Source organism: Protopterus annectens, chromosome 16.part0, assembly GCF_019279795.1.
Source record: "Protopterus annectens isolate FY-2018-M chromosome 16.part0, PAN1.0, whole genome shotgun sequence".
Classification (NCBI taxonomy): Eukaryota; Metazoa; Chordata; order Ceratodontiformes; family Protopteridae; genus Protopterus; species Protopterus annectens.
The window spans coordinates 600477012-600501942 of NC_056750.1; the positions used below are offsets into that span (position 1 = coordinate 600477012).

The 24931-nt window shown below is 42.8% G+C and overlaps 1 protein-coding gene across 6 annotated transcripts in view; it reads left to right on the forward strand.

Annotated features, from left to right (window-relative positions):
- LOC122790739 (solute carrier family 22 member 17-like) overlaps positions 1–24931 on the forward strand; it is a 766774-nt gene that overhangs the window by 652414 nt on the left and 89429 nt on the right. For all 6 annotated transcript variants that reach the window (XM_044058330.1, XM_044058329.1, XM_044058331.1 and 3 more), the window contains one exon: positions 5802–6025. In XM_044058330.1, coding sequence (XP_043914265.1) covers positions 5802–6025 — 224 coding nt within the window. The remainder of the gene's footprint in view (positions 1–5801; positions 6026–24931) is intronic.

The window sequence follows — 24931 nt, forward strand, 5'->3', positions numbered from 1 at the left end:
ACCATATGACAATCAATCTTTTGAAAGTTCGATCATCTAATATAGACCTTGGTAAATCCAGTTTTAGAACAGGTAATGGTACCCTATGAAATGTTGTCAGTCATAACACCAAATGCAAAAACACCAAAAAAAATTGAAAGTGCTGGATAAATATTGAACATTCCTGTTATTTAAACTTTTTTGCATAGGGTCAAGTTCCCCCTGCAACCTGTGATGCGGGGACAAGCCACCTATACGTCCAAACTTATATATACTATCGCAGAGATTGCTATGACTTGGAGATAAGGGAATATTCTGGGAAATGGCAGTCTCAGTCTTGTTATTGTTGTTTTTTTGGTCATTCAGTCTCAATATTTTGGGACTCTCTTCCAACATTTAAAATAGTCACCATAGGTAATAACTGTGTATGCAGCCATCAGTTTAGGGCAGTTGTTCTTATATGGAAGGCTAAACTTCCTTTTTGGAATGTGCATATAGTTCCATGTGCTTACTAGGAGTTAAAAGGATTGGGGGGTTAAAAAGCTATTTTGTCTTTTGTTTTTTTTTGAGTGTTTTTATTGAAGTGAAAAGTCTGGGAAAATGTGAAATGGATTCAGATAGAGATGAAAAGAAGCAAATGTGTACAAGATCAGCCTGCCAAATATTAGTATGTACTTGTAAGACAGAAACATATATTAAAAATAACTGTCATGTATACCACGTGGAAGCAATAGGTTTTTGTCAGAGTGGCTGTTTTGTCAGTTTTAACATGGAATGTTGTAAATGAGGTATAGCCAAAAATAAAAAAAAGTTTTGAATTAAGTGAAGAAGTATAGGATGCAAATAGCAATGTTACTGGAGAAGCATTTGGATAGAAATAAGCATGTGGATTTAAAAAAGAAAGCATTTTCAGAAAAAAATAAAACATAGGGTAGTGATGTAAAAATTAGACACTGGTACATTCCTAGTAGTCTGTTATAAAAAAATGAGTTTAAAGAATGGGTAGTGTATATGGTTTGAGAGTTAAGGAAGATAAAAGTAACTTCAGAAGGGATGAGTAATAAGTGGGATAGAATTAAAATGCAGTTGAAAAACATTGTAGAAATAAGAGAGAGAAGGATGAGAAAGGTGTAATAGGAATTTAGAAGGGTTATAAAGGGTTGAAGTGTTGCAGGTGAAAGGGAATCTGACTAGAGGAGTAGCAACTGCAGAGTGTTAAAGGGAAAATAAGGTGGTATTTGGATAAATATGCATTAGTTTAAAAGGGCTACTGTTAAACAGCAGAAGGGCTGCTATTAAAACAACTCTGTAGCACAAAATGTTTTGCAAAATGACTTGGGCAAACTTTGTATAAAGCAGGGGAATGGGGAAACCAAGAAAATTTGCTAATGGATATATTTAGAGAAAACTTGTCTATGCCAAGATTAGAGGAAGATGAGGTAAAAGTTAACTTGGGAAGAGAGGAGATAAAATGGTACTGTATAATCAGTTGACAGAGAAGTCTTCAGGATCACCATGATATTCCTGTAGAAATGTGGAAGCTAGAAAGGAAAAAGTGATAAAGATCTAGAAAATTTTCTTTAACTATTTTAAAGGAGAAGGGGGGGCATACCAGCATTTTGGAAGAAAGCTGAGGTAGATGTATTACCATAAACGGTAACGATCCTTCAGGTCCAGATCCAGCTATGAAAAGATATGTTTCAATTTTGAACCATGATTTTAAACTGTTAACATCTTTACTAGCTAAGAGAATGGCAACTGTGTTACCAAAGTTGACTGACATGGATCAGTCTGGTTTTGAAGAAGGAAAACAAACATTTGACAACATTAGTAAAACAGTGATGATCAAGAGAGAAGCGAAGAGAAACTGCCACTTTGTTTGAGGGTTTTCAGGCAGAGAAAAGCAGTCAGTAGAGGTAGCTGGGATTTTAAGAGTAGGGCAAGGGTAGCATTTGTTTCCTGATAGAATACTAAAGTTAATAAGGAGGATATGTGAACCTTTGGAGGCAAGAGTTAAGGTAGGGAGTTAGTCAATGACCAGCTGTGTTTGAATAGAGGAACAAGGCAGGAAAGCCCTCTTTCTCCACTTTTATTTGCTTTATATTTAGAGCTGTTGGCAAAGAAAGTCCGTAATTCACAAATTCAAGGATAAAAATGGTATGATTACCAAACAACGTTAGCTTTATTTGCAGGTGATATTATTTTGTACTTGATAAATCCAGAAGAGAATGAGTTGATATTGTAGAACAAATCTTAAGATCATTTCAAGTTTCATGATATGAAGATGAAACAAAGGCTATAGTGGTAAATCATGTAGCCGTGCATGGAATGGTTAAAAAAAAAACCCAGCTTATTAGGAAAAAGATGAAGTATTTAGGTGTCTGGATTAAAAAAAAAATTCTGTTAGAGTAGCTAATGGTATATTGGAGGAAACTAAACAAAAGATGATATAAAATGGCATGTCATGATTATGGATAGGAGTAGTAAGAAGCAGTGAAAATGTTTTTAGTCCTGTATACAAATCATGGGGGGGGGCACGGTGGTGCAGCGGTTAACGTTGTCCCCTCACAGCAAGAGGTTCCCTGGTGTGATCCTTGGCTGGGGTGCCTTCTGTGCGGAGTCTGCATGTCCTCCCTGTGGTCGCGTGGGTTTCCTCCCCCATTCCAAAGACATGCTGTAGGTGGATTGGACACTCTAAATTGGCCCTAGGGGTGTGTGTGTGTGTGTCTTCTGTGGAAGGTTGGGCGCCGGGCTGGCAACTCGACACCGTAAAACTCCACTGCCAATCATGAGCGAACAGGTGATCCACTGTGACAACCCCTAACCGGGTAAAAGTCGAAAGAAGAAGAAGTTTTGTATACAAATCAGGCATGTTTTATTGTTTTCATCAACCAGGGGAGAAGCTGTGGATGATATTTAAAAAAGTGCTGAAGAAATTTATTTGGGAGGGCATAGGGTAAGATTAAGTGGGATAAGCTGATTCTCACCATAGATCAAGGTGGTTTAGGTGTACCTGATTTGAAGGGTACTTTTGAGCCAAGCAGTTAAGACACATATAGGTAACAAAAGCAGAAGGTCATAAATCCAAGTGGAAAATGATGATGAAATGGAGTGGAGTTCAAGATAGAGAGACTAGGATTTTGAAGGCAATTTCTTTAGAAAAATTACAAATATCATCCCAGATTTTGTAATAAAATAAAACAAAACAACTGTGATAAAATAAACAAATCCACATTTAATCATCAAGCATTTTCTTCTCTAAAATGAGTTGTTGTCAGACTGATGATGCACAAAATTCTCTTTTAAATACAAAATCTGATTGAATAACATGACCAGTCAGTTAATTAGTGCCTCACTCTTATTCTTTTGAAATAAACTTTTATATTTTCCTTGCCATTCAGACCTGGTAGACTGTAGGCATCCACGTTCAGCTACCGCCAATATTCCTTCCAGTGTAATTCATCCTCAGTGTTGTACATAAGTCTGAAGTTTTTAATTTCATCAATTACTGCAAACTTGAAACCTTTCCTTTGTTCACATACCATAGAATGTGTGGACAAAGCATTTCTGTTGTCTTTAATTTCAGTGTTGAGTAATTGCTCATATACTCTAAAGTTAACTCTGTGGTGGTTCTTCCTTTATGATATGCTTCACATTTCATGTTAAGTAAACCACAGACATAGATTTACAACTAAAATTACTAGGTATTTCTGTTATGTAACCTTTAATATAATGGTTAGTTACCCCTGCCATAATAAATTGACAATAGTTGCAGTCATTCCTTATTTACAGCCTTGGCTTTAGATAATTTGGCCTGAAAACGTGCCCTTAAGATTTCTTCCTCTCTAACAAAAATAGGACCTCCACTTACTTTCTTACTGATGTCAGGAAAACTGCTTAAAATTTTCAAATTACTTATCAATGCCTTAATACTGGACTTATCAACAGAAGTTTTTAAAATCATGCCAGAAGCATATTCACTAGTAAGATGAATAATGTGCATGGAGTTTCATATCTGCAGGGTTTAAGATTGTTTTTCATTTTTATGTTTTCAAATAGCTACTTTAACTTTCCCGGGTATTCCCTTTGTTGAAATTTCTTACATAGAGATAAACTTTCAGCCTCATGTAATTGATCTTTGTCAATCTACTGACCATGACTTTCAGATTCTTGGGATGTATATGTACTGTATGTTTTCATTTTGTTTAATTTTTTTATCTAGCACATCTGTGTATATATTTAGCTGTGTCTTTTTTTCATGTACATATTGTAAATCTTGTTGCCAGTTACATGTAACAGCAACACTTTTTGTTTTATTTTTCTTGTAATATGTAACACACCAGCATACTTTTGGACACAAGCTAGCTAGTTGGACCATTACAGACCCAAACAGTGATTGTCATTGTCGGAATCAAAATTCTTTAATTTTGGTGTCTGTAAAGCCATTCACTTAGAAAACATTTTTATTGATTTTCTGAAAGTGTAGTATATGCAGTTTCAGTGTCAGTCTTCTCAACTGTTGTGTACTTTTACATTTTTTTGTCTTCACTTGTCATTTCTTGTATAAATTCATGTAAAATACTTCATTTACACCTTGTACCTTTATGTGCTTCTTTCTTCTGTGTTTATACTAATACTGTATCTTACACTTTTTATTACATGCTTTGTGTTTTACAGTATTTATCTGGTTGATCCTGCACTTTGTTGTAGCTATCTGGTGTCATCTTGTTCCAGCTAGAGATTTTTTTCACCATCTTTGTAGTGCATTTCTGTTATACTACATCTGTGTAAAAGTTGTCTCATTCATTGTACTGCCTTCCATCTTTATAGTTTATGTGATCAGAGTTTAACAATCACTCCCTGCCTCAGTTTACATGGTGGGCAGCAGTCACAGCAGCATTTTTTTCTAAGTAACTTTTACTATTACTGGCATTCAGCCATTACCAGTTTTCTTGCATTTTTATTACATTATCCTTTGCTCATCACCACTTTCTTTGCTTTTCTTCCAAACTAATTTTATTTATTTATTTTGCTTTGCATTTGACCTGTTTTTGTTTTTATGATGAAAATAGTTGTGATCATTGTTAGCTTGATGCCATTTATTTTTAAAAATAGCATAGATGAAGTACATATATTTATAATTATTGACACCAAGAAAGCATGCATGGGTTAATTAACGCAAGAGTTGCCGTTTAATGTTATGCGGAAACAATACAACCAGTTCTCAGAATGAATGCTTTAATTTCAGCTACAAAATAAACAGTAATGTCAATAGAATATACTTGGAACTACAAACTTTTAGAGATAAACTTCTGTTTCTACGTGCTAGAAAATTTGCTTTTTAATCCCTGTCCAGTTGTATGCTGTTGATAACCTAATGGGTCTGTATGACAACTCTCACACCAGAATGCCATATCACTGAATGTACCTTATGCTAATAACTAAGATTGATTTGAGTGAGGCATTTTTCTATGTATTTCTCATTATTTCACATGTGTTCATGTACACCCATATGAAGTGTGCACCCTCTCTCCACCCCACATACATGCGTCTTTACTTGATTTTGTCAGGCAAGTACTTGCAAGAGGGCTGAAAAACTGATGTGGCATTTTAACCTGGCTGGCAGATTTGAGTAAACAAAAGAAGCTGTTCAGCCAGGTTTGGGAGAAAATGCATTGTCTAGCAAGACATTTTGCAAGGGGAATATCTCGTCTTTCTAGAGATACAATACAAAAAGCTGTGTGTTAAGATTTTGGTACTAGATTGCACGGCATTAAAGATTTTGTTTGACTGATTACTAATGTTGGTACTTCTTTCCCCAGATTTATTGGACATGGTATTCACCATTGCTATGGCACCTTTCGAAAGAATGTTCAGGGAACAAAGTCAGGATTTTACCTATCTTACCTACTCTCAGCTGGAACTGGAGTGCTGGCATGCCTTTTCCTGTGTTTTACAGTTGACCGTTTTGGGCGTCGAGGAATTCTTCTCCTCAGTATGACCATGACCGGTATCTCCTCCCTTGTGCTACTTGGACTCATTGAGTGTAAGTCATACTTGTGAAATTAGCACTGGATTAGAAAGAGGCTTGTTACCAGTCTTGTGTGGATAAAATTGATTGCATTCTACTTTAAGAAGAAAGTTGGCTTCAAATCAGTAAGGTTGATTTCTTGCAGTTCGAAATTGAGATGAATGCTTATTGCATTCAGCACCCAGAACTGGTACTATCAAATAGCGTCCTACCCAAAGCAAAAAAAAAAAAAACACACTTCACTGTAATAAGCCAATCACTCCATTGCAAGTGATCAGTTTATTACAGTTAGATCTACAAATGTAGCAAACAGTTGGAACAGTTTATACTCTGCCTCCACAGAGTGCTACAGTGCTCATGTTTCAGTTAAAAAAAAATTCCTCGTTTTAAACTATAGCTAACTGCTTGCTACAGTTTATACTGTGCCTGCAGTGAGTACTACAGCACTCAAGTAGTAGTAAAAAAAATGTCTTTTAAACTGTAGCAAAGAGTGCTACATAAGTCAGGTTTGACCACAAATGCAATACTGGCTTTTAAAAGATGGTACTGCATTAAAGAAAGATTAGGATCGACTGATCACACCTCCCCCCCCCCCCAACACTCTGCACCTGGGGCAGGTACCACTCTTACCTCATCTTAGCTATGCTACTGGTTTAATGCTCCCTGTCCCTTTCCTTCATAAGTAACAAACGGTTGGGGAATAACTAATTAAGATCCTTTTTTAATGTATGTATGAATTTATCCTTTGTTTTTGATTTGATGCTACATCTTGGCTGAGCCTCTCCTCCTTTAAAGCTAAGCTCAAGCACACTGTTCTGGGTGCCCCCATCTGGAAGGAGGTTCACTTTAAACAGGTGTCTCAGGACCTGGTTGAGGAGTTTCAAAAGAAAAAAATCAGATTATCACTATAGAGAATTTTTCTGACACTTGTGCAGCCTGTTTTTTTTTTTTTTTTGCTCCTTCCAGGATGTGCCAGTTTTCTAGGAAGAAGATGGTGCTTCATAGAATAAGGAGATTACTTAAGCATCAGTCAGTCCTTCCTGTCCTGCCCAATTCACCTAGGAGGACATCTCCACCACCCCAGCTTATGCAGTTGTAACTGTTGTCAAAGTCTGTCTGCATTTGAGGGGAGGTTGTTAGTTCACTGCACTGTGATGACCTGTCTCTCTAAGTCGTCAGAGATGACCACATCTTAGAGCTGTTTGGCTTGCCGTTTGCCCCCCTCCCCCACATGAAGATCTCTACTTGGGGATTAAGCATTATGTAGAGCTAGGTTGTCAAGACAGAAACTCTCCTTTTAAAAAAAGGCCAGGAGTTCGAGTCCCTTTTCTCCTTAGCTCCCGTGTTCGCAGGAGAGTTTAACACCATCGTGCACCTCAGCAGTTTCCATGATCATAACAAGTTTCATCAGATTCTGGGTGGTAACTGTACAGAGGTCATGCTGCCTGAGGGTACTGAGGGTACTAGATGGTATCAATGGACATGCCTGATGATGATTTGACCTCAGTATCTTGGATCTGTACAGGAGATCCTTTCATTTCACTCTTGGAAAATACCATTTTCAATACAAAGTGCTGTCATTTCATTTGCCCTTTGCACTCATGGATTAGCAAGGTGTTTATCATGGTGCTGGAAGCTGTTCAGGAGAAGGATCATCGTGCGTTCTCTGTCCCCTTTTTCACTTGAGTACCCCCATGATGGCAAATCCAGGGAATTGACACAAATTAGGCTGCAATTGTGTCTAAGGCTCTTCACAAAATGAATACAGGGCATTAACAACATGTACTTTGCAGATCACTGCAAACTCTACCCAATCTATGTCTCTCATACAAGGCATCCCTGGATCTCTCTCTGATGGAACTTTTGCATATCCGCAAAACAAGTAACATCAGAAGTACCCAATCCAGGGACTTAAACTTTGCTTAAAACATAAGTAGGACATGTTTAAAGGACAGGAACATCTCTCAGAAAATACCCTTTCTCTGGAAAGGTGTCTAAAATAAATCCACATCAGGCCTCCCAGAAAGCATGGGAAGCGCAGTTCTTCGCTGACCCTATTCAAGCATAACCTTGACTAGTGGATGGTAAATGGAAATTCACCCCTGGTATGGCATCTGTCTCTCTAATAGACAGAGGTGGCCTGTAATTGCTTGCCCACCCATATCATAACTCTCATATTCCCCTTAAAATAGCACATAGGGCACCAACACCTATTGGATACATTTGGGATGCATGGCAAAGTTTATAAAGGTCCTTGTGTTTGTTAGTCTAGTCTACATCTGTGAACCTATAAATAGCTTTATCAGAGCAGTGCAAGACACTCTAACAGTGTAATTGTTTTGCCCAAAGTGAAAGCCTAGCAAACCATCCATCTCCCTGACATCCTGGATGAGAACACAGTAGTAGATTGAGGCTTGGATATTACTGCATGACCTGGACTTGATAACAACCATGATCTTCACAATTTGATTCACATGCATGAGGATGAGGATAGTGCAGTGGACATACTTGCTACAGAATCACCTTTCTGTCTTGTATCATCTTCTCCATTGTCCAAGGGAATTGGATACTCGAGAGGAGGCTTTATATGAACCAGACAGAGCTCCACTTAGCATATCTTGTCCTGAAAACACTGAAAGAGGAGCTGATACCAAATCCCCTCTTTTCCATTCAGAAATCCAGTTCATAATATGTCCATGAAGATGCAGGATGACATGCACTGTGCATAGAGGCAGTGTATGTTGTGCTGTGCACTGTAAACAGAGGCATCAGTCTTGCAACATTTTACATTCCCATTTAAGTTAGTATAGTGGTTGACTTCTTGTACAGGCATTCCAGTTCTTTCCTGGAGCTGAGAATTTAGAAATCCTGTAGGTACAAAATGACACTGAATATCCTGCAGTGGGCCATAAGCAAAGGCATCAGACTTATTTATATTACCATTTAAGGGAGTGTAGTAGTGGACAGTGTACAGCAGATCCTGTCCTTTCCAGAATCCTGCAGGATGTCATGCACTCTGAACCCCATGTACGCAATAGCAGTGTATATCATGCAGTGGGCCCTAATCAGAGGCATCAGTCTTGTAGCGTTTTACATTGCCATTTAAGTGAGTGTAGTGGTGGACACATTGTACAACAGATCCTGTTTTTTTCCTGGAGCTGAGAATTTGAGAATCCTGTTTCGTCAAGGTCTTTAGGAGTGAGATACCTAAAAGTCAATGTGTTCAACACAGGAAAATATGGGCATTTCCTTTGTCTTCATCTAGAAGTGCAAGAGGGAGCTAATGGGTGGACATGCTCTCCCTTTGTGGCAAAGAAGATTTCTGAAGGTCTTTTCCCATTCCTTCTTATTCCATACGTTATCACAAAATTTTGAGAAAAAAGATTAGAATAAGAAGTTATGTACCTACCATAACGTTCCATGTTAGTTGTCTTCATCTCGCCTTCTATCTTGCTGGATAGGTTCGGAGTCGATCCTTGGCTCCGACTCGGCCTTTTACTAAAGCTCGAGAGCTATTTACCGGCTCGAGGCCTCCCCTTATCCCACAATGTTAGGCGTCAGATATCCAGATCTCGTTTGGTAGAGCTAACACCATGGAAAAAACACCTGTTCCCACCACAAGGTTTACCTGCAGTGCTACAAACAGAGGAGGACGTAACCTAAAAAAAGTCAACCATAGGAAGAAGGCCTCAAAAGGGATTCTTCTCGGTCCTAACCACGCTAGGGGGATGGAGGGTGGGACGCAAGAAAGAAGGCGAGATGAAGACAACTAACATGGAACGTTATGGTAGGTACATAACTTCTTAATGTTAAGTTGTCTATCTCGCCTTCATTCTTGCTGGATGGGACAGCGTCCCTAGCACCTTAGCCCTGGGTGGCTCATTGAAACAGACTCTTGAGCACAGTGGAACCAAAATCAGCTCGACTCCTGGAGACCATATCCAACTTGTAGTGTGAAATGAAGGTATGAGGAGTGGCCCATGTGGCTGCAGCACAAATAGATTCCATTGGATGTCTAGCCTGAAAAGCTGCTGACATAGCCAATGCTCTGGTGGAATGAGCTTTTGGTTTTGTAGGGAGTTCTTTATGTTTCACTTGTAGATCAAGGTAATAATAGAGGCCAGCCACCTGGACAAGGTTACCTTAGAAACTGGCAGGCCCTGTTCCCCTCAGCATAGGACAGGAAGAGTTGATCTGATTTTCTTGTCTGTTTGGTCCTATCCAAATAAAAATGTAGTTGCCTGTGAACATCCAAATAGTGTAACTTTTGTTCAGCTCTGTTTGAATAATTAGGAAAAAAGACAGGAAGATCAATAGCCTGATTGAGATTTGTCTCTGAGGGTATTTTGGGTAAAAAGGAAGGATTAGTCCTGAGTGAAACTCTATCTTTGTGAAAAATAACATAAGGAGGACGAATACAAAGGGTTTGAAGTTCTGATACTCTTCTGGCTGCGGTGATGGCTACTAAGAAGAGAGTCTTCCAGGAGAGTAACTTTAAGGAACAAGAAGCCACAGGTTCAAAGGGAGGGAGAATCAAAGAAGTTAATATCAAGTTCAAATCCCATGGGGGGGGGTCTTTAACCGGGGGTCTAAGTAAAATCGTCCCCTTAAGAAAGGCCTTACAAAGTTTGTGGGACATGATACTGGACTCTGATAGGCCAACGTGAAAATTTGCGATAGCAGCCAATTGGACCCTAATGGTGCCAGATGAGGAACCTGCTCAAAAAAGTTCTGCCAAAAAATCTAAAACATTATGGACAGGGGCTGTAAAGGGGTCTATCTTCTTAGCCTCTGCCCAGAAAGAAAAACGTTTCCACTTACTAGCATAAGTCTTCCTAGTAGAAGATTTGTGCGAAGAAAGTATGATTTCACGCACTGGCTGAGAAATATGTGGAAGCCTGGCTTAAGGTTGGAAGTGGAGCAACCAAGCTGTGAGGTTGAGAGAGTGAAGGGAGTGGTGCAGCCCATCCGACTGATGGATCAAGAGGTCTGGCACTGGGTCCAGATTCCAGGGCTGCTCCAGCAGGTGACGATGCAGGAATGGGAACCAAATTTGTCAAGGCCAGTAAGGAGCAATGAGGATCATCCTGGATCCCAAAGCGGTCGCTTTCTGAATCAGTTTTGGAATTAAGGGAAAAGGAGGGAATGCATAGAGAAGACCCCGGGGCCAATCGTGAACTACAGCGTCTCTGGGGGAATGGCCTGGGAGGGGGAAGAGAGTGAAGAAGTCGCTGCACTTGCTGTTGAGAGGGGTTGCAAAAAGGTCGCAGCAAGGTTGACCCCATCTGCGGAAAATTTTGTCCGCTACTAACTGATTGAGAGACCACTTGTGAGGCATAAGGATTGCTCTGCTTAGCCTGTCCGCTATGACATTGGACTTCCCGGGGATGTGCGTTGCTATCAGAAACCGTTGAGAGGAGATCACCCACTGCCAGAGTCTGAGTGCTTCTCGACATAAGGGATAGGACCTGGTTCCGCCCTGCTTGTTGATGTACCACACTACCGACATATTGTCCGTCTGAACTGCAATAGTCCCAGTAGGTAGAGAGTCCTGAAGAGCTTGCAATGCTAAAAGTACCGCTCTCATCTCCAAGACGTTTATGTGCAGATGGTACTCTAGGGGTTGCCAAGTGCCCTGGACAGTCCTGCCCTGAAAATGCCCCCCCTCCACCTGATCAGTGAGGTATCCGTTGTCACCGTGGCAACCAGAGGAGGAAGGACAAACGGTCTGCCCTGAAAAACTTGAAGGAAGACCATCCACCAAGAAAGGTGGTCTTTGCATGATTGGGTGATTATTATGTTGTGAGACATCGGAAGCCATTGAAAGGACCATTGGGTAAAAAGCATCCATTGAAGAATCCGCATGTGAAAACGAGCCAGGGGAAGTAATGAGATTGCTGCTGCCATGAGACCCAAGGTTTTCAGTACAAATCTGGCCTGAATTCTCTTGCACTGTAGTAACGTTTGAACATGTCGGCGAATGTCTAATACTCTTTCTAATGGAAGTTTTGCCGACAGTTCTTTTGTATTTAATATGGCGCCTATAAAGGTTATAGATTGACAAGGCGACAATGCAGACTTTTTGAAGTTTATAGAGATACCTAGCTCGGAGCAAGTTTGGATGGTATAATCCCTGGCTCGGATTAGCTGATGCCTGGTGGAAGCAGTTAGGAGCCAGTCATCTAGATATGGAAACACCTGGAATCCTCGCCGTCTCAGGTGAGCCGTAACCACTGCTATGCATTTGGTGAACACCCTGGGGGCTGTGGTGAGACCAAAGGGCAGGGCTCTGAATTGATAGTGACTGGCTCCCAGCCAGAAGCGGAGAAACCTCCTGGAGCGTCTGTTCATTCTGATATGGTAGTACGCATCCTGAAGGTCTATGGAGCACATCCAGTTGTCCGGACCCAAAAAGGATAGAATGGACTGAAGCGTGACCATCCTGAACTTCGTTCTTTGAACAGACTTGTTTAACCTGCTGACATCCAAAATGGGTCTCCAGTCCCCTGTTTTTTTTTTATACCAAAAAGAACTTCGAGTAAATCCCGGATCTTTGCTGGTCTGCTGGGACTGGCTGGATGGCTCTTTTTTCTAGCAGTTTTGAAATTTTTAGTACTGCTTGTTCCCTTAGACCGGGTGGAACATCTGGGAGGGATCTGTTTGTTTGCACGGGGGTGTGAACAAAAGTGATTTTGTAACCCTCTGATATGATAGACTGTACCCATTTGTCTTGTGTGAGGAGTCGCCAGGCTTCTGAGTACAGTGACAATCTTCCCCCGACTGCCTCCGAGGGTGGACAGTTGGGCAGCCTCTCAGGGGTGCTGAAAGGGTTTGTCAGAGAAAGCTTCCCTGCTACCCTGATTTTGTGGACCCCCTCTGCCCCTCGGGCGGCGTCTATTGTTGTTCCCTCCTCTGCCCCTGGAGGGAAACTCGCCACGTGTGGCAAGCACGACTCCCTGGGGTTTGCGAAACCACATTTTTCCACCCTTCTGACCTTTAGGGTATGGTCTAGAGGGAGTAGAAAAACGGACTCCCTCGGCAGACAGAGTCTTCCCTTCCTGCTCACACCTGGTAAGGGTATCTTTCACCTGTGGTCCAAACAAAGCCGAACCATCGAAGGGGGTATTGGTGAAGGATGCCTTAAAGGGGTCAGCAAAGTTACATAACCGCATCCAGGCATGTCTTCTCAAAGCCACACCTGTGCCTGCGGCCCTACTCGCCCCATCGGCTGCATAAGAAATGAGCCGCATGGAGGAGTTGACTATAGAGTTAAGGGTCGCCAGCTGGGAGTTAATCTTTTCCTGAGACCCCGCAGCAGATGGATCCTGAAGGGTATCACCCAGTTCCTTAAGGAGATCCCTTTGAAGGCGGGTGAAATGGCACAGATAGTTCAGCGACCGCATGGAAAAGGTCGCTGAAGAAAACATTTGCTTCCCGTACCTGTCTATTGTCCTAGATTCTTTATTAGGTGGATGGACAGGTACAGAAGGGTCAGCCAACTCCTTCTTAGTGGCTGCTGCAACCACCATGGCATCAACAGGGACACTCTTTGTAAGAAACTGTTTGACAGACGGGGCTGTAATGAATTTTGTGGGCCTGCGGGGAGTTGGTTCCACTGTGTCCAGGGCCGTCCACGCCTTCCGAGCCACCACTTCCATGAGCGGGTCGAAAGGCGGAGACACCCAGGAGGTGGAAGGGCGAGAACCAAACGCATCCAGGTACACCAACTCATCCTCGGAAGGGTTAAGGGCAGTCCAGTTCCCTCTCTGCCTAAGGATCTCAAGGATGTCTGAGAAGGAGACATCCTCAGAGGGGGACCTTGGGGACCCTTCCGAATCCTCCAAGTCGGTGTCTGAGGTGACTGACTCGGGGGAGTCAACATGTTTCCTCTTACATTTTCTCTTCCGAGGGGGCTCCTCTGAATGATCAGGGGAGGCCTCGGAAGAGGAAGATGCACCCAATGGGGCTACCTGGAGCGCCTGTTCTCCATGCTTGGGGTCAGGAGGGTGGACAGAGACCGACGCAGGCACCATAGAGGGAGGAGCCGAAGCGGTCGATCGCGGAGCCGACACTGGAGTCAGCACGCTCCTCATGACCTCAAAGGCGCCCCTATCAGGCAGAGAAGAGGGTCCCCACTCCGAAGAGACATGAACCCCTCCCGGCACCGAGAGGGACGGCTCTGAGGCCAATGTCGGGGCCGAGCTCACCTGCGCCAAAGCCCCGAGAGGGAGAACGGGGTCGGACAAGGGTCCAATGCCACTCGTCTCCTCGGAGTCGACGAGGGCGTCTCGGCGCCCGGATCCCTCCAAGGACGGAACCATTGAAGAGATCGGAGCGGACGAGGGAGCCGAAAGGTGTGGTATTGGCTCCAATGTTCCGACGATTCAAGCCCCAACAAGCTCCGGCTCCGAACACAGTGGTAGAGTCGGAGGAGGAACTGTTGAAGACACAGGGATAGCCACAGTCTGTTGAGAAGGGCTAGTCAACATTTTGGCCAGTGCCTGCGACTTAAGGAGCCTACTGACCACCCTCTCCAAGTCATGATCAGATAGCCTGGAGGACCGAGAGGAATGGGATCTATGGCTCCACTCCGATTGGAGTAATGGAGACCTGGGAGCTGAACGAACGGACTCTAACGAGGGAGACCTTGAATGCTTTCGGCTCAGAGAAGGCTCCGATAGCAATGTCGGAGCCGACTGAGGTCTCGAAGTGTCGGTTCCAGCCGGAACCAATGAGGAGGCAGAAGCTCCGCTCGGCGTTGGCTCCGAACAGGGAGCCGACGGTTTGGCGGGCTTTAAGGATTTCCCCGACGAAGGCTTGGCCGGGAATCCTTCTGGCTTTAACAAGCCCCTCAAAATGAGTTTATTCCTACTCTCCTGCAGGACTCTCGGACTGAAGGCATGACAGACCGAACAGGAGTCCTGCAGGTGTAGGGGACCCAAGCAATAAACACAAGAATTGTGAACGGCTGTCAGAGACATCTTCTGACAGCACGAGTCACACTTCTTGAAACCTGAGACCTTGGTATCTTTAGACATATTACAGAAGAGATACCAAGGAAAGTTAACTAGTGCTTAAAACAATGCACACACACACACACACACACACACACACACACACACACACACACACACACACACACACACACACAAAAACAGTAACAATACCGCTAAAACCACAACAGTTATCACGAACAACAAAAAAATATATATATATATTATAAAAGATGACTATAAGACTAGAAAAAGGCAGCTAGCTAGGCCTAACTCTACCCTAAAGGGTGAGGGGTGGGGGGGTTTGAAGAAAACTCTGTAACAACTGAAAAAAGAGTTTCTAAGTGGGATCTAAAGGGATACACAATCTAATTAAACTAATAGGGAAGAATAACTAAAAATTACACAATACTGGTAGCAAAAAATACAATAAAGAATTATACGACCTGGAGCCGGTAAAAAATGCAACCTCGTAGCTGAAGCGGCAAACGAGATCTGGGTATCTGATGCCTAGCATTGTGGGATAAGGGGAGGCCTCGAGCCAGTAAATAGCTCTCGAGCTTTAGTAAAAGGCCAAGTCGGAGCCGAGGATCGGCTCCGAACCCATCCAGCAAGAATGAAGGCGAGATAAACAACATTTTATGTTCATCATTAGATCACTGTTTGCAGTATTTCTGACAGATGGGCTGTATCATGTCAAAGATACTGTATGCCTGGTCAGTATAGCAAAGCTTATGTGATCCTTCCTCACTCACCATGCGTCCTACAAGAGACCTAGGCATGAGGACTAAAGCTGGTATTGAAGGGAAATGCAAGTGTGAAAATCTTCAGAACTTTCTTGTTGCCAGTCTGGGAAGCAAGACTTCATCTCAAGCTCACTCTGTTAACTGTATGAAAGGATCAGGTTGCCTTCATGAGGGAATGCTAGGTATTGCATTGTGGATGCCTTCTTCCCATGGAAAGGGAAATTGCTGAATGCCTTTCCTTCCTTTCTTCTCATCCAAAATGTCCTCCTGAAGATTCAGAAACAATCCAAAAATTTTCCTGGTGTCCCCTTTTTGATCAAGACAACATTGGTTTTCCTTTCTCTTCCACTTAGTCAAAAGCAGTCACCATATATTACCCCACAAGATGGACTTAATCACACAACAGAAGGGCTCATTACTTCACCCAAACCCCAAAACTCTGTCTCACTGTGTGGATGATAGACTTCTAATTCCTTTTAGGCAATTTTATGCAGAGGACCAATGGGTAATAAAGGCGGGTAGGAAACCTGCAACTAAAAAAATCATACATTTTAAACTGAAAAAGATTTTCTGTTTGGTGCTAGGAAAGAGAATGACATCTTTATCAAGCAGGAATACCTTTTATCCTCAAATATCTGTGTGAGTTGTTAGTCTGGTGTAGCATATACCTTTAGTAAGTTAAGGTGCATCGGTTTGTGTATGTTTAGGTCTACCTCCAACATGCTTTGAGATCTTCTAGTTCTTTAAAGGCGTGCTCCACATCAGGCCCCCTCGAAGTCTATTCTTCCCTGGGACCTGAATTATGTTCTATAGAAGTTGACATTACCGCCTTTTGAATCTGCTTCTTCTCCTTCTGAAAAATGTTGTACATGAAAAACACTTCTTCTCAATAGCCTTGATACAAGCAAAAAAAAAAAAGTTTGAGTTTTAACCCCCCCGTGTCTCTCCCACTTTTTCTAGTTTTCTACAAGGCAGAGTATCCGTTAGGACTATTCTACATTTGTTCCTAAGCCACAAAGTAAGAGAGAAAAAATCCTTCATTTGCTAGATGTACATAGACAAAACTGTATTTGGACAAGGCCAAAGAGATAATAGTCTTGTCAATTGTATATTGCTTTGGAGGGTAAAAGCAAGGTCTTCAACTATCCAAGAAGACTATTTCTAGCTGTATTACTTTTGCTATTTCCTTGTGTTACTCGTCTCATGGAAAATCCCTCCCAAGAGTATATTTTAGCTATTTTACAAGGGCTGTAGCTTCTTCAGGGGCTTTCTTCAAAGAGCTTGACTCCAACTCTGTCTTAGAGTTGGCTACTTGGTCTTCCATCTACACCTGTCCTTTACCAAGCATTACAAAATTGATGCCTTTCCTACAGCCAGGATAAGTTTTGCCAGAACCATACTTAAAGGGTTACTGAACTCCAGTTCTGTTTCTCTTGCCCTCTACCTAAATGTTTTGTGAATTGTTCCATCTGTCAGCTTTACTACAACAAAAATCTAATGCTGAATGTAGTATAGTTGTGTAACAACTGACCATAGCAGTAGATGTTTGAATAGATGACTGTTACAGTATATGCACCTACCCTTTTTCTCATTTGGCCTAGGTGAAACACCTGTTTGCCTTTACTTCCCCCTCTGTGTTGTATTTTACCCAAGTCTATCTGGGTCAAGAAAGCTCTTTGGATTTTCACGTTCGTCTGTCCCTTAAATACCAGCACCTAATGTTCATGCCTGGATCTAAGGTCAGATGTATAGTACGTGAAGGAGGAGTGTCTAAGATTTAGTACACTGGCCAGACATAATGGGATCCCAGGCAGGGGATCTTGGACATTTCACCGAATGCACATTTCACCGAAAGTTAAATTAGTGTGCTCTTTTCACCGAAAGCTCAATTCACCGAAACTCATTTCACCGAAAGTGGTATATGGCCTTGTCCCCACTGTAGTGCGCGACCCTGGAGTTGGTATATGTAGTAGGGAGCACCACCCCTACATATTTTAAATGTGTTAAACTATATACATGCATACTTGCAGTTGCAATATATTAATCTAATCTCTTTTCTTCCCAAATGTTCATAGGTTCATACTAGGCTATCTGCCCTAGGGCATTTATAAGCCTAGCTAAATTAATTTTGCTATGCCTTTTTTGAGGTTAGTATACTGTGCCTCTGTCTAACAGTGACACAGAAGTGATAGCCGGGGTAAACCTACGATCTCCCATCCACTCATCAAGATTCCTCTTGAAGAGAGTCAATGTGGGACTCTGCCTAACCTGGACTGGGATTTTATTCCAGAGTGAAGTTATGAATCTGTCCCTCCAGCATGTCCTATTTATTTTCAGTGCTGAGGTTCAAGTCTCTATGTCCATTAATTCCGGGTTGGACATGGCTTTATACGTCCAGGCTACTGAGCAGGCGGTATGCCACTGAGTAGAGCTGGAGTTTCTTTAACCGGGCAGCATATGGCATCTGTTTGAGCCCTTTGATCCTCTTGGTGAGGTACTTTTGGGGTCTTTCCAGTTGCTGCAGGTGTCTGGTAAGGTACATCCCAAAAGGGCATTGTACTCAATTATGGGCCTGATGAGGGATGAGTAAAGAGGCACGATGACCTCCCTGATCTAGATGTGAATCCCTTCATGATTAGGTGGGCTATGTAAAATGTTTTTCTAACCACTTTGGCCACGTGGTTGTCAAATGAGAGATTGCTATCAACTTGGGTCCCCAGGTCCCTAATGACTTCTTCTGTACTTAATGGATTACCACCTATGTGGTAATTTGTTTTTGCCAAAGGGATGACTATACACTTTTGGTTTAGCTTGAGGCCATGGCTCTGGCACCAGTTGTCTGTTTCTATGAGGCCCTTTTGGAGGATGCTTGTGTCGGCTGGAGAGTTGATTATGGCGCCCAGTTTGCAGTCATCTGTCAGCCACAGTCCTTCTGTGTTGGCCTGTAAATATATACCGAACAAGAGAGATCCCAGGACTGAGCCTTGTGGGACGCCACTTGTAACTGGTTTGGAGTCTGACATGGCTCCAGCAATTCTAACCATGTGGGTTCTGTCCTTGAGCCAGTTTGCAACCCATCTACTGACATAGGGGTTTATATTTAAGCTGGTGAGCTTATCTATAATGCCCGAGTGGGGTACTGTATCGAAAGCTTTTGCGAGGTCCAGGTAGGCTGTGTGGACCACCTTCCCCTCGTCAATGGCCTTGGTGACCGTTTCAAAGAAATCGACCAGGTTTAAGAGGCAGGATCTGCCCTTAACAAAGCCAAACTGGGTAGGATCCAGTGTCTGTAGGTCCCCAATATCTTTATTTATGAGGTCCATGATGATCCTTTCCATAGCTTTGCAGACCAAGCTAGTCAGGCTTATGGGGCGATAGTTTCCAGGATCCGTTGAGGCACCACCTTTGTGGAGAGGGACCACTGTTGCTGTCATATCCTGTAGTAAGGCTAAGATTGAACAGTAGTTTTATGTTTGGGTTTAGCTCTTCTTGGAGTTCATGTAGGGCGCAGCCCGGGACACCATCTGGTCCCATTGATGCTGTGTTTTTGCTTTGGAGAGGGCGGCTCTTACCTGAGCATCTGAGATGTCAGGGGCAGCACTCTGTTGGGATAGATATTTGTCCTTTGGTGGGAGAGGGAGAAGTTTGCACTGAACCTATCAGCTAGGATGTTGGCAATGTCTGTGGGTTCGGTGTATTTTTGTCTTTTGGACTAATTCTGAGCATATCTGGGAATTCCACCCAGGTTCCTAACATAACTAAAGAAAGCCTTGTGATAATCCTTAGTGTCCTGTGCAATTTTTCTCTCAAGCTGGCCTTAGACGATTTTATGAGTGCCCATAGTTTTTGCTAATACTGATCAGAGGTGCCTTCCCTTTTGGGATTTTGCTGTATCATGTAGTAGCTTCCTCCTTCTATTGTATAGTTTGTTTATGGCTGGGGTCCACCAGACAGGACGCCTGCCTTTGGAGGATTGGGTCTTGGTTTTATTTGGGATTGCATGATCCATGCATTCCTGAAGGTGTTCATAGAATGCGTTTATAAAGGATTCTGCGGTCTGGGACGTATTTTCCACAGGGGCTTTGAAGGATTTTGCCTCGGTTTTGAGGCGTGTGAAATTTGCTTTAGAGAAGTTTTTTACTGTGGTTTTCTGGGCAGGGGGTTGGGATGTGAATATCCAGTGAGATTAGTTTATGGTCTGATCTTACCAGTGAGGGATACACTTCTGGTCTGGAGCATAGTGTCCCCATGTTGGTGATGATCAGGTCCAGTATGTTTTCCCCTCTTGTGGGAGTGGTAACAAGTTGTTCCATAGCATTTGAGTTTATAAATTCTAGGAACCTTTGGGCTAGGTGTTGGAGCTAGAGTAATGCTCCCAGTCTATGTTTGGGTAGTTGATATAATGGTGTTTGGAGAGACCTTCATATTTTCCAGTATTCTCAGGAAGGCCAAGTGGGGTTCCTGTGTTTGGGAGGGTGGTCTGTAGCAGGCTATAAACTGGAAGGCAGTTTTACCCACAGTTAGTTGCACATGGATAGTCTCTGATGCTTCGTGCTGTGCCACCAACCTGGAGGTGTGGGTATCTTTGACAAATATTGATACTCCCCCTCCTTTTGTGGTTCGGTCCAAGTGTTGGGGCCGAAAAGCATGGTATGAGGTATAACCTGGTAGTGCTGGGGTGCTCTCGCGAGCCGTGAACCAGGTTTATGTGACTGCACATATATCGATGTTCTCTGTGCTAAGGAGAGTTTCGAGTGTGCATCTTGAGGTTTAGACTTCTGGCGTTGAGTAGCATTACTCTTAGTTTCTTATCCCTTGTGATACCTATGGAGGTGGGTTAGTCTTTTGAGCCTTGCTTAAAAAGGCACTATGGGTGACAGGTGCCATGTCATCCCAGGCTGACAGGCATTGGATCCCCTTTGAATGACACCAACACTTAAGCCAATTGTTGAAATTGATCATCTTGTCTTCATATTGTGGCATCATTCTTGGTGAGGGTAAGATGCTACTCAAGGTCAGCCTGGGCTACATGCTCAGAGAGCTCCTCTATGTCTCTTTTCATGTGTCATTCACACCAGCATGGACAATGACTGAGTCATATTTGTACTTGCCTTGGAGTGACCTGAGTGCTTGTGTTATGTGGCGGATCCTAGTGCCCGACAGGCAGCTCACCGTGACCTTCTCCTTGTTCAGCCTGGTGAGCGGGACGTCAGTGTGCCTGACGATAGTCACCTATTACAAGTGTATCAGGTGTGTTGTTTATCCTTAAGGGCTGTGACTGTTCGGCACACTGGCTTTGTGAGCTATGTGTTGCACGTGTTTTGTTTTGGGGTAGCGGTTGCTTGGGTGTCTGCTTTGGAGGTCTCTGCTGCTTAGGCAGATTTTATTTAGAGCCTCCAGTATGTTTTGTGTGTTTATGTGTTTGGTTTGTTGTCGTGGTAGGTCTATGTGAGACTGGAATTGTAGTGTGTGTGCTTTCCTTCTCCTCCTGACTGGTTACGCCAGTACTGAGTTGAGAGAGCTTAGCCTCCAGTTTGGCTATATGGTTGCATCTCTCACATGTGTTGGAATTTGTTGGGAGGAGGAGAGGGTTGTCTGTGTACATGAGGCAGTTGTAACATTGCCTCAAGATTCCCAGATTCACCAGCTGGACCGGAGAGGAGATTGACAACTGACCTTTGGACATGCTAGAATAGTATTGGGAATTCCTTTATAATTGAAAAAAAGTACCAATGGGGAACAAGGTACTCAAGGGGAGTTTGTGAGGGTGTAGTGCTTTTAATTTTTTAGAGCTGACTTATATAATTGCTTTAGTGAGCAAGTGCCAGGTAACTTAAATGCAATGTGTTACAGGTAACTTAAATGCAAAAACGACAAACAGTAACTTTCAAGTGAAACAAGGAAATAAGTACAGTAAGCAATGCAGATATCACTAGGGATCCACAGAAGTGCTAAAAGGCCTTTTAGGTGGAATTAGCGCTTCAGGGAAATAAACAAACAACAAGCATACAAATAAAGCTAGATTCAGCAGGCCTGGATCTAGTCTATGCTACACAAACAAGGTGTACCAATTTCAGTAAGAAACAGTTAGAATATGCAGGCACTATAACCAGAAATTCCCAACTGGCCTGAAGCCCAAGTGCTTAAACCAGAACTAATACACTTTTATAATAACAGACACTGAGCTCTCAATCAGCAGTTCCCAACTTAGAAGGATGTAAGCTACCTGTCCTGCCACCACAGTGCAGGCCACAAACCTTCCTAATGTAAAACAACTGGTCTGAAGCCCAAGTGCTTAATCCAAAAGACTTAGAAATGATAGCTACACTTTAATCAAGTTACTACCAGCAGTAATAAATACAACGGAATACTTTAAAGAATGCCTGGATTAGTGCTCAAGTTATACAAACAAAGCTAGATTCAGCAGGCCTTGATCTAGTCTATGCTACAGGTGTACCAATTTCAGTAAGAAGCAGTTCAAATATATAGGCACTATAAGCTTTAACTAGAAATTCCCAGCTCAGAAGGACAGAGTCCAGCCTCTCCTCCCACAAGAGTGCAGAACACCTCTTAATGTAAAATAACTGGCCACAAGCCCAAGTGCTTAAACCAGAATTAATACACTTTTAGAATAACAGACACTGAGCCCTCAATCAGCAGTTCCCAACTTAGAAGGATGTAAGCTACCTGTTCTGCCACTACAGTGCAGACCACAAACCTTCCTAATGTAAAACTGGTCTGAAGCCCAGGTGCTTAAACTAAAAGGCTTACAATGAGTTACACCAAGCAGTAATAAATACAATTGAGTACTTTTAAGATGAAAGCAAAATAATGTAGGAAAACACAAATACAGTAAAAGCAGATAATTTTTTTTTTTTTTTTTTTTTTTGAAAAGAGAGAAAGGAGTAGCATAAACTAAGCTGATTGGCCTTCTCAAATGCGATGTCAGAGTGGTCCTTAAACCAGTCCACTCCCCTCCTAGTTTTCTTATTGGAGGCATAAACCTGGGGACAAAGTGTCCTTATGTTGGGGGGATGTCAATTGTATATTGCTTTGGAGGGTAAAAGCAAGGTCTTTGACTGTCCAAGAAGACTATTTCTAGCTGTATTACTTTTGCTGTTTCCTTGTGTTACTCTTCTCATGGAAAATCCCTCCCAAGGGAAGAGTACTGCCATTTCACGTTTTACATGACAGAAGTTGATCAGTTCAGAAAGACTGAAGTGCTTTTCATTTCTTTCATCTGTGGAGGGAAGAAGACCCTGCAGTTTTATATCAAGTCCTTTCCTTAGCATAATGCTCATTGTACTGTGCTTTGCTGTCAGGTGGTTTACCACCCACGGCAAAATGCTTCTGTCTAAGGCCCCTTCCTAGAGTTAAGGTCGCTTGTTTTGCTTGCTTCAAAATGGTTTCTGTTGCAGACATTTGTGCTGCTGTTTGTCAGTTCACACTTTCGCTAAACATTATGGCCTTTGCAAGGATTCCAGATGTCAAGCCTTCTGTGACACCTCATTACTACATTATTTGGCCTTCTGAGCTTTACTTTTGACAGTTGTCTGGCACAGGCCTTCTAGGAGAGTTAATTTGTACTGCTTGGAATTATTCTCAGCAGCTGCCTCTGTAGAAGGCCTTTGAAGTCTGATATAACAGACGTGTACTTATATTAACTGAATTATGAGAAAGTCTTCTGCACTGTACATAGAATACCGTCCTGCTTTTCTCCTGTGTTTGGGCAGTCTTTTCATTTTTCATCTGCTGGCAGATTTAACGAGGGCAGTAATGCATTTATATTCCCTCCCATGTTGTATTTTGTTCCCGTCCTGCAGCTTATGTTCACATAGGGGATGGAGGTGAAACTGAAAGGTAAAGAGCTGAAAGTACTCTCCTAGCCCAGGGTGTAACATAGGATTTCATAGCAGGAAAAAACAGCAAAAGATTAGGGAAGCAACCTTCGACACTTAAACCAGAACAAAGTGTGAGCAGTTCAGAAGGCCACAAAGAACCACACTCCATAGATGCCCAGAAATATGTAAATGCAACTTTTATTTTCACATAAATTAACTGTGATGTTCATCATGTTTCACTGTTGCAGTCATTACACTTGGGTTATCCTGCTGGCAGGCGACCCGTAGTCGGCCCGAGTTCCAAAGTCTTGGTCCGGTGTTGGTTGCTGTCACCTCTTCCCTGACGTCAGTGCACCTGGGGTATAAAAGTTGCAACCGACACCATTTTCTTCAGTCTTTCTTTCTACGCGGTGCCCGAAGCATAAGCAGTTCGCAAGTGCCGGTCGACCGACTTCTGAGATTTTCAAAATTGAATTTCAGAACCGAAGTCTTCAATAAAGCTAAGTACCCCGTTGGGGAAACTTTTTCTTGCTCCAGACCGATGTCAGTAAAAGTTAATAGTTGTATTTCTTGTGCGAAGCAAATACCTCATAAGGACTTCCACTCTTACTGCATTCCTTGCCTAGGCCCTGACCACAACGTCACTAGTTGTCAGTTTTGTGCTAGATTTAATAAACGCACTATTAAACGTCGGTTTGATTTTGCTTTACATTAGTTTGGACAAAGATTTAATTACATAATGCTGTCGGAAAAACCTACGCCCGGAATGTATAAAAAACACAAAGACAAAGAAAAAGACAGGCATCCAAGGTCCAAAACCGATGACAAAGCCTCTTTTAGGCCAGTCGCTGGTTCTCAGTGAGGCGCTTTCACAGCCCCTGACACCCGCTACCTCAGAGCCACAGGCCGCAACCGACAGCCACATGGAGACACCAAGGCCTGTGGAAACTCAAGGTATTGGGCCTACAGAAAATATACCCTCAGATGGGTCTGGAGCCACTGAGCAGGCACCGGCTTCTGAGGGTGTTTTCAGACCTTCACAGCTTACAATTAAAGCTACTACAGCAGCAAAGGCAAAGTCAAAAACACCATTAAAGACAAAGAAACAAGTGCAGCATTCTCCAGAACAGTCATCCATGCCTAAGAAACAGATGCTTAAAATGGCCGAAGACCTTATTACTTTAATCAGGGGCTCCCATCCCCCTCCTGACAAAAGGCCTAGGCAAGACACTGATTATGATTCCTCTGATCAGGTTTCCATTTCTTCTGATTCTTCCTCTGACCGGGGCTATTCTCTCCCTCCCTATGAGGATTCTGATGCTGAAGAGTCCATTCCTTCAG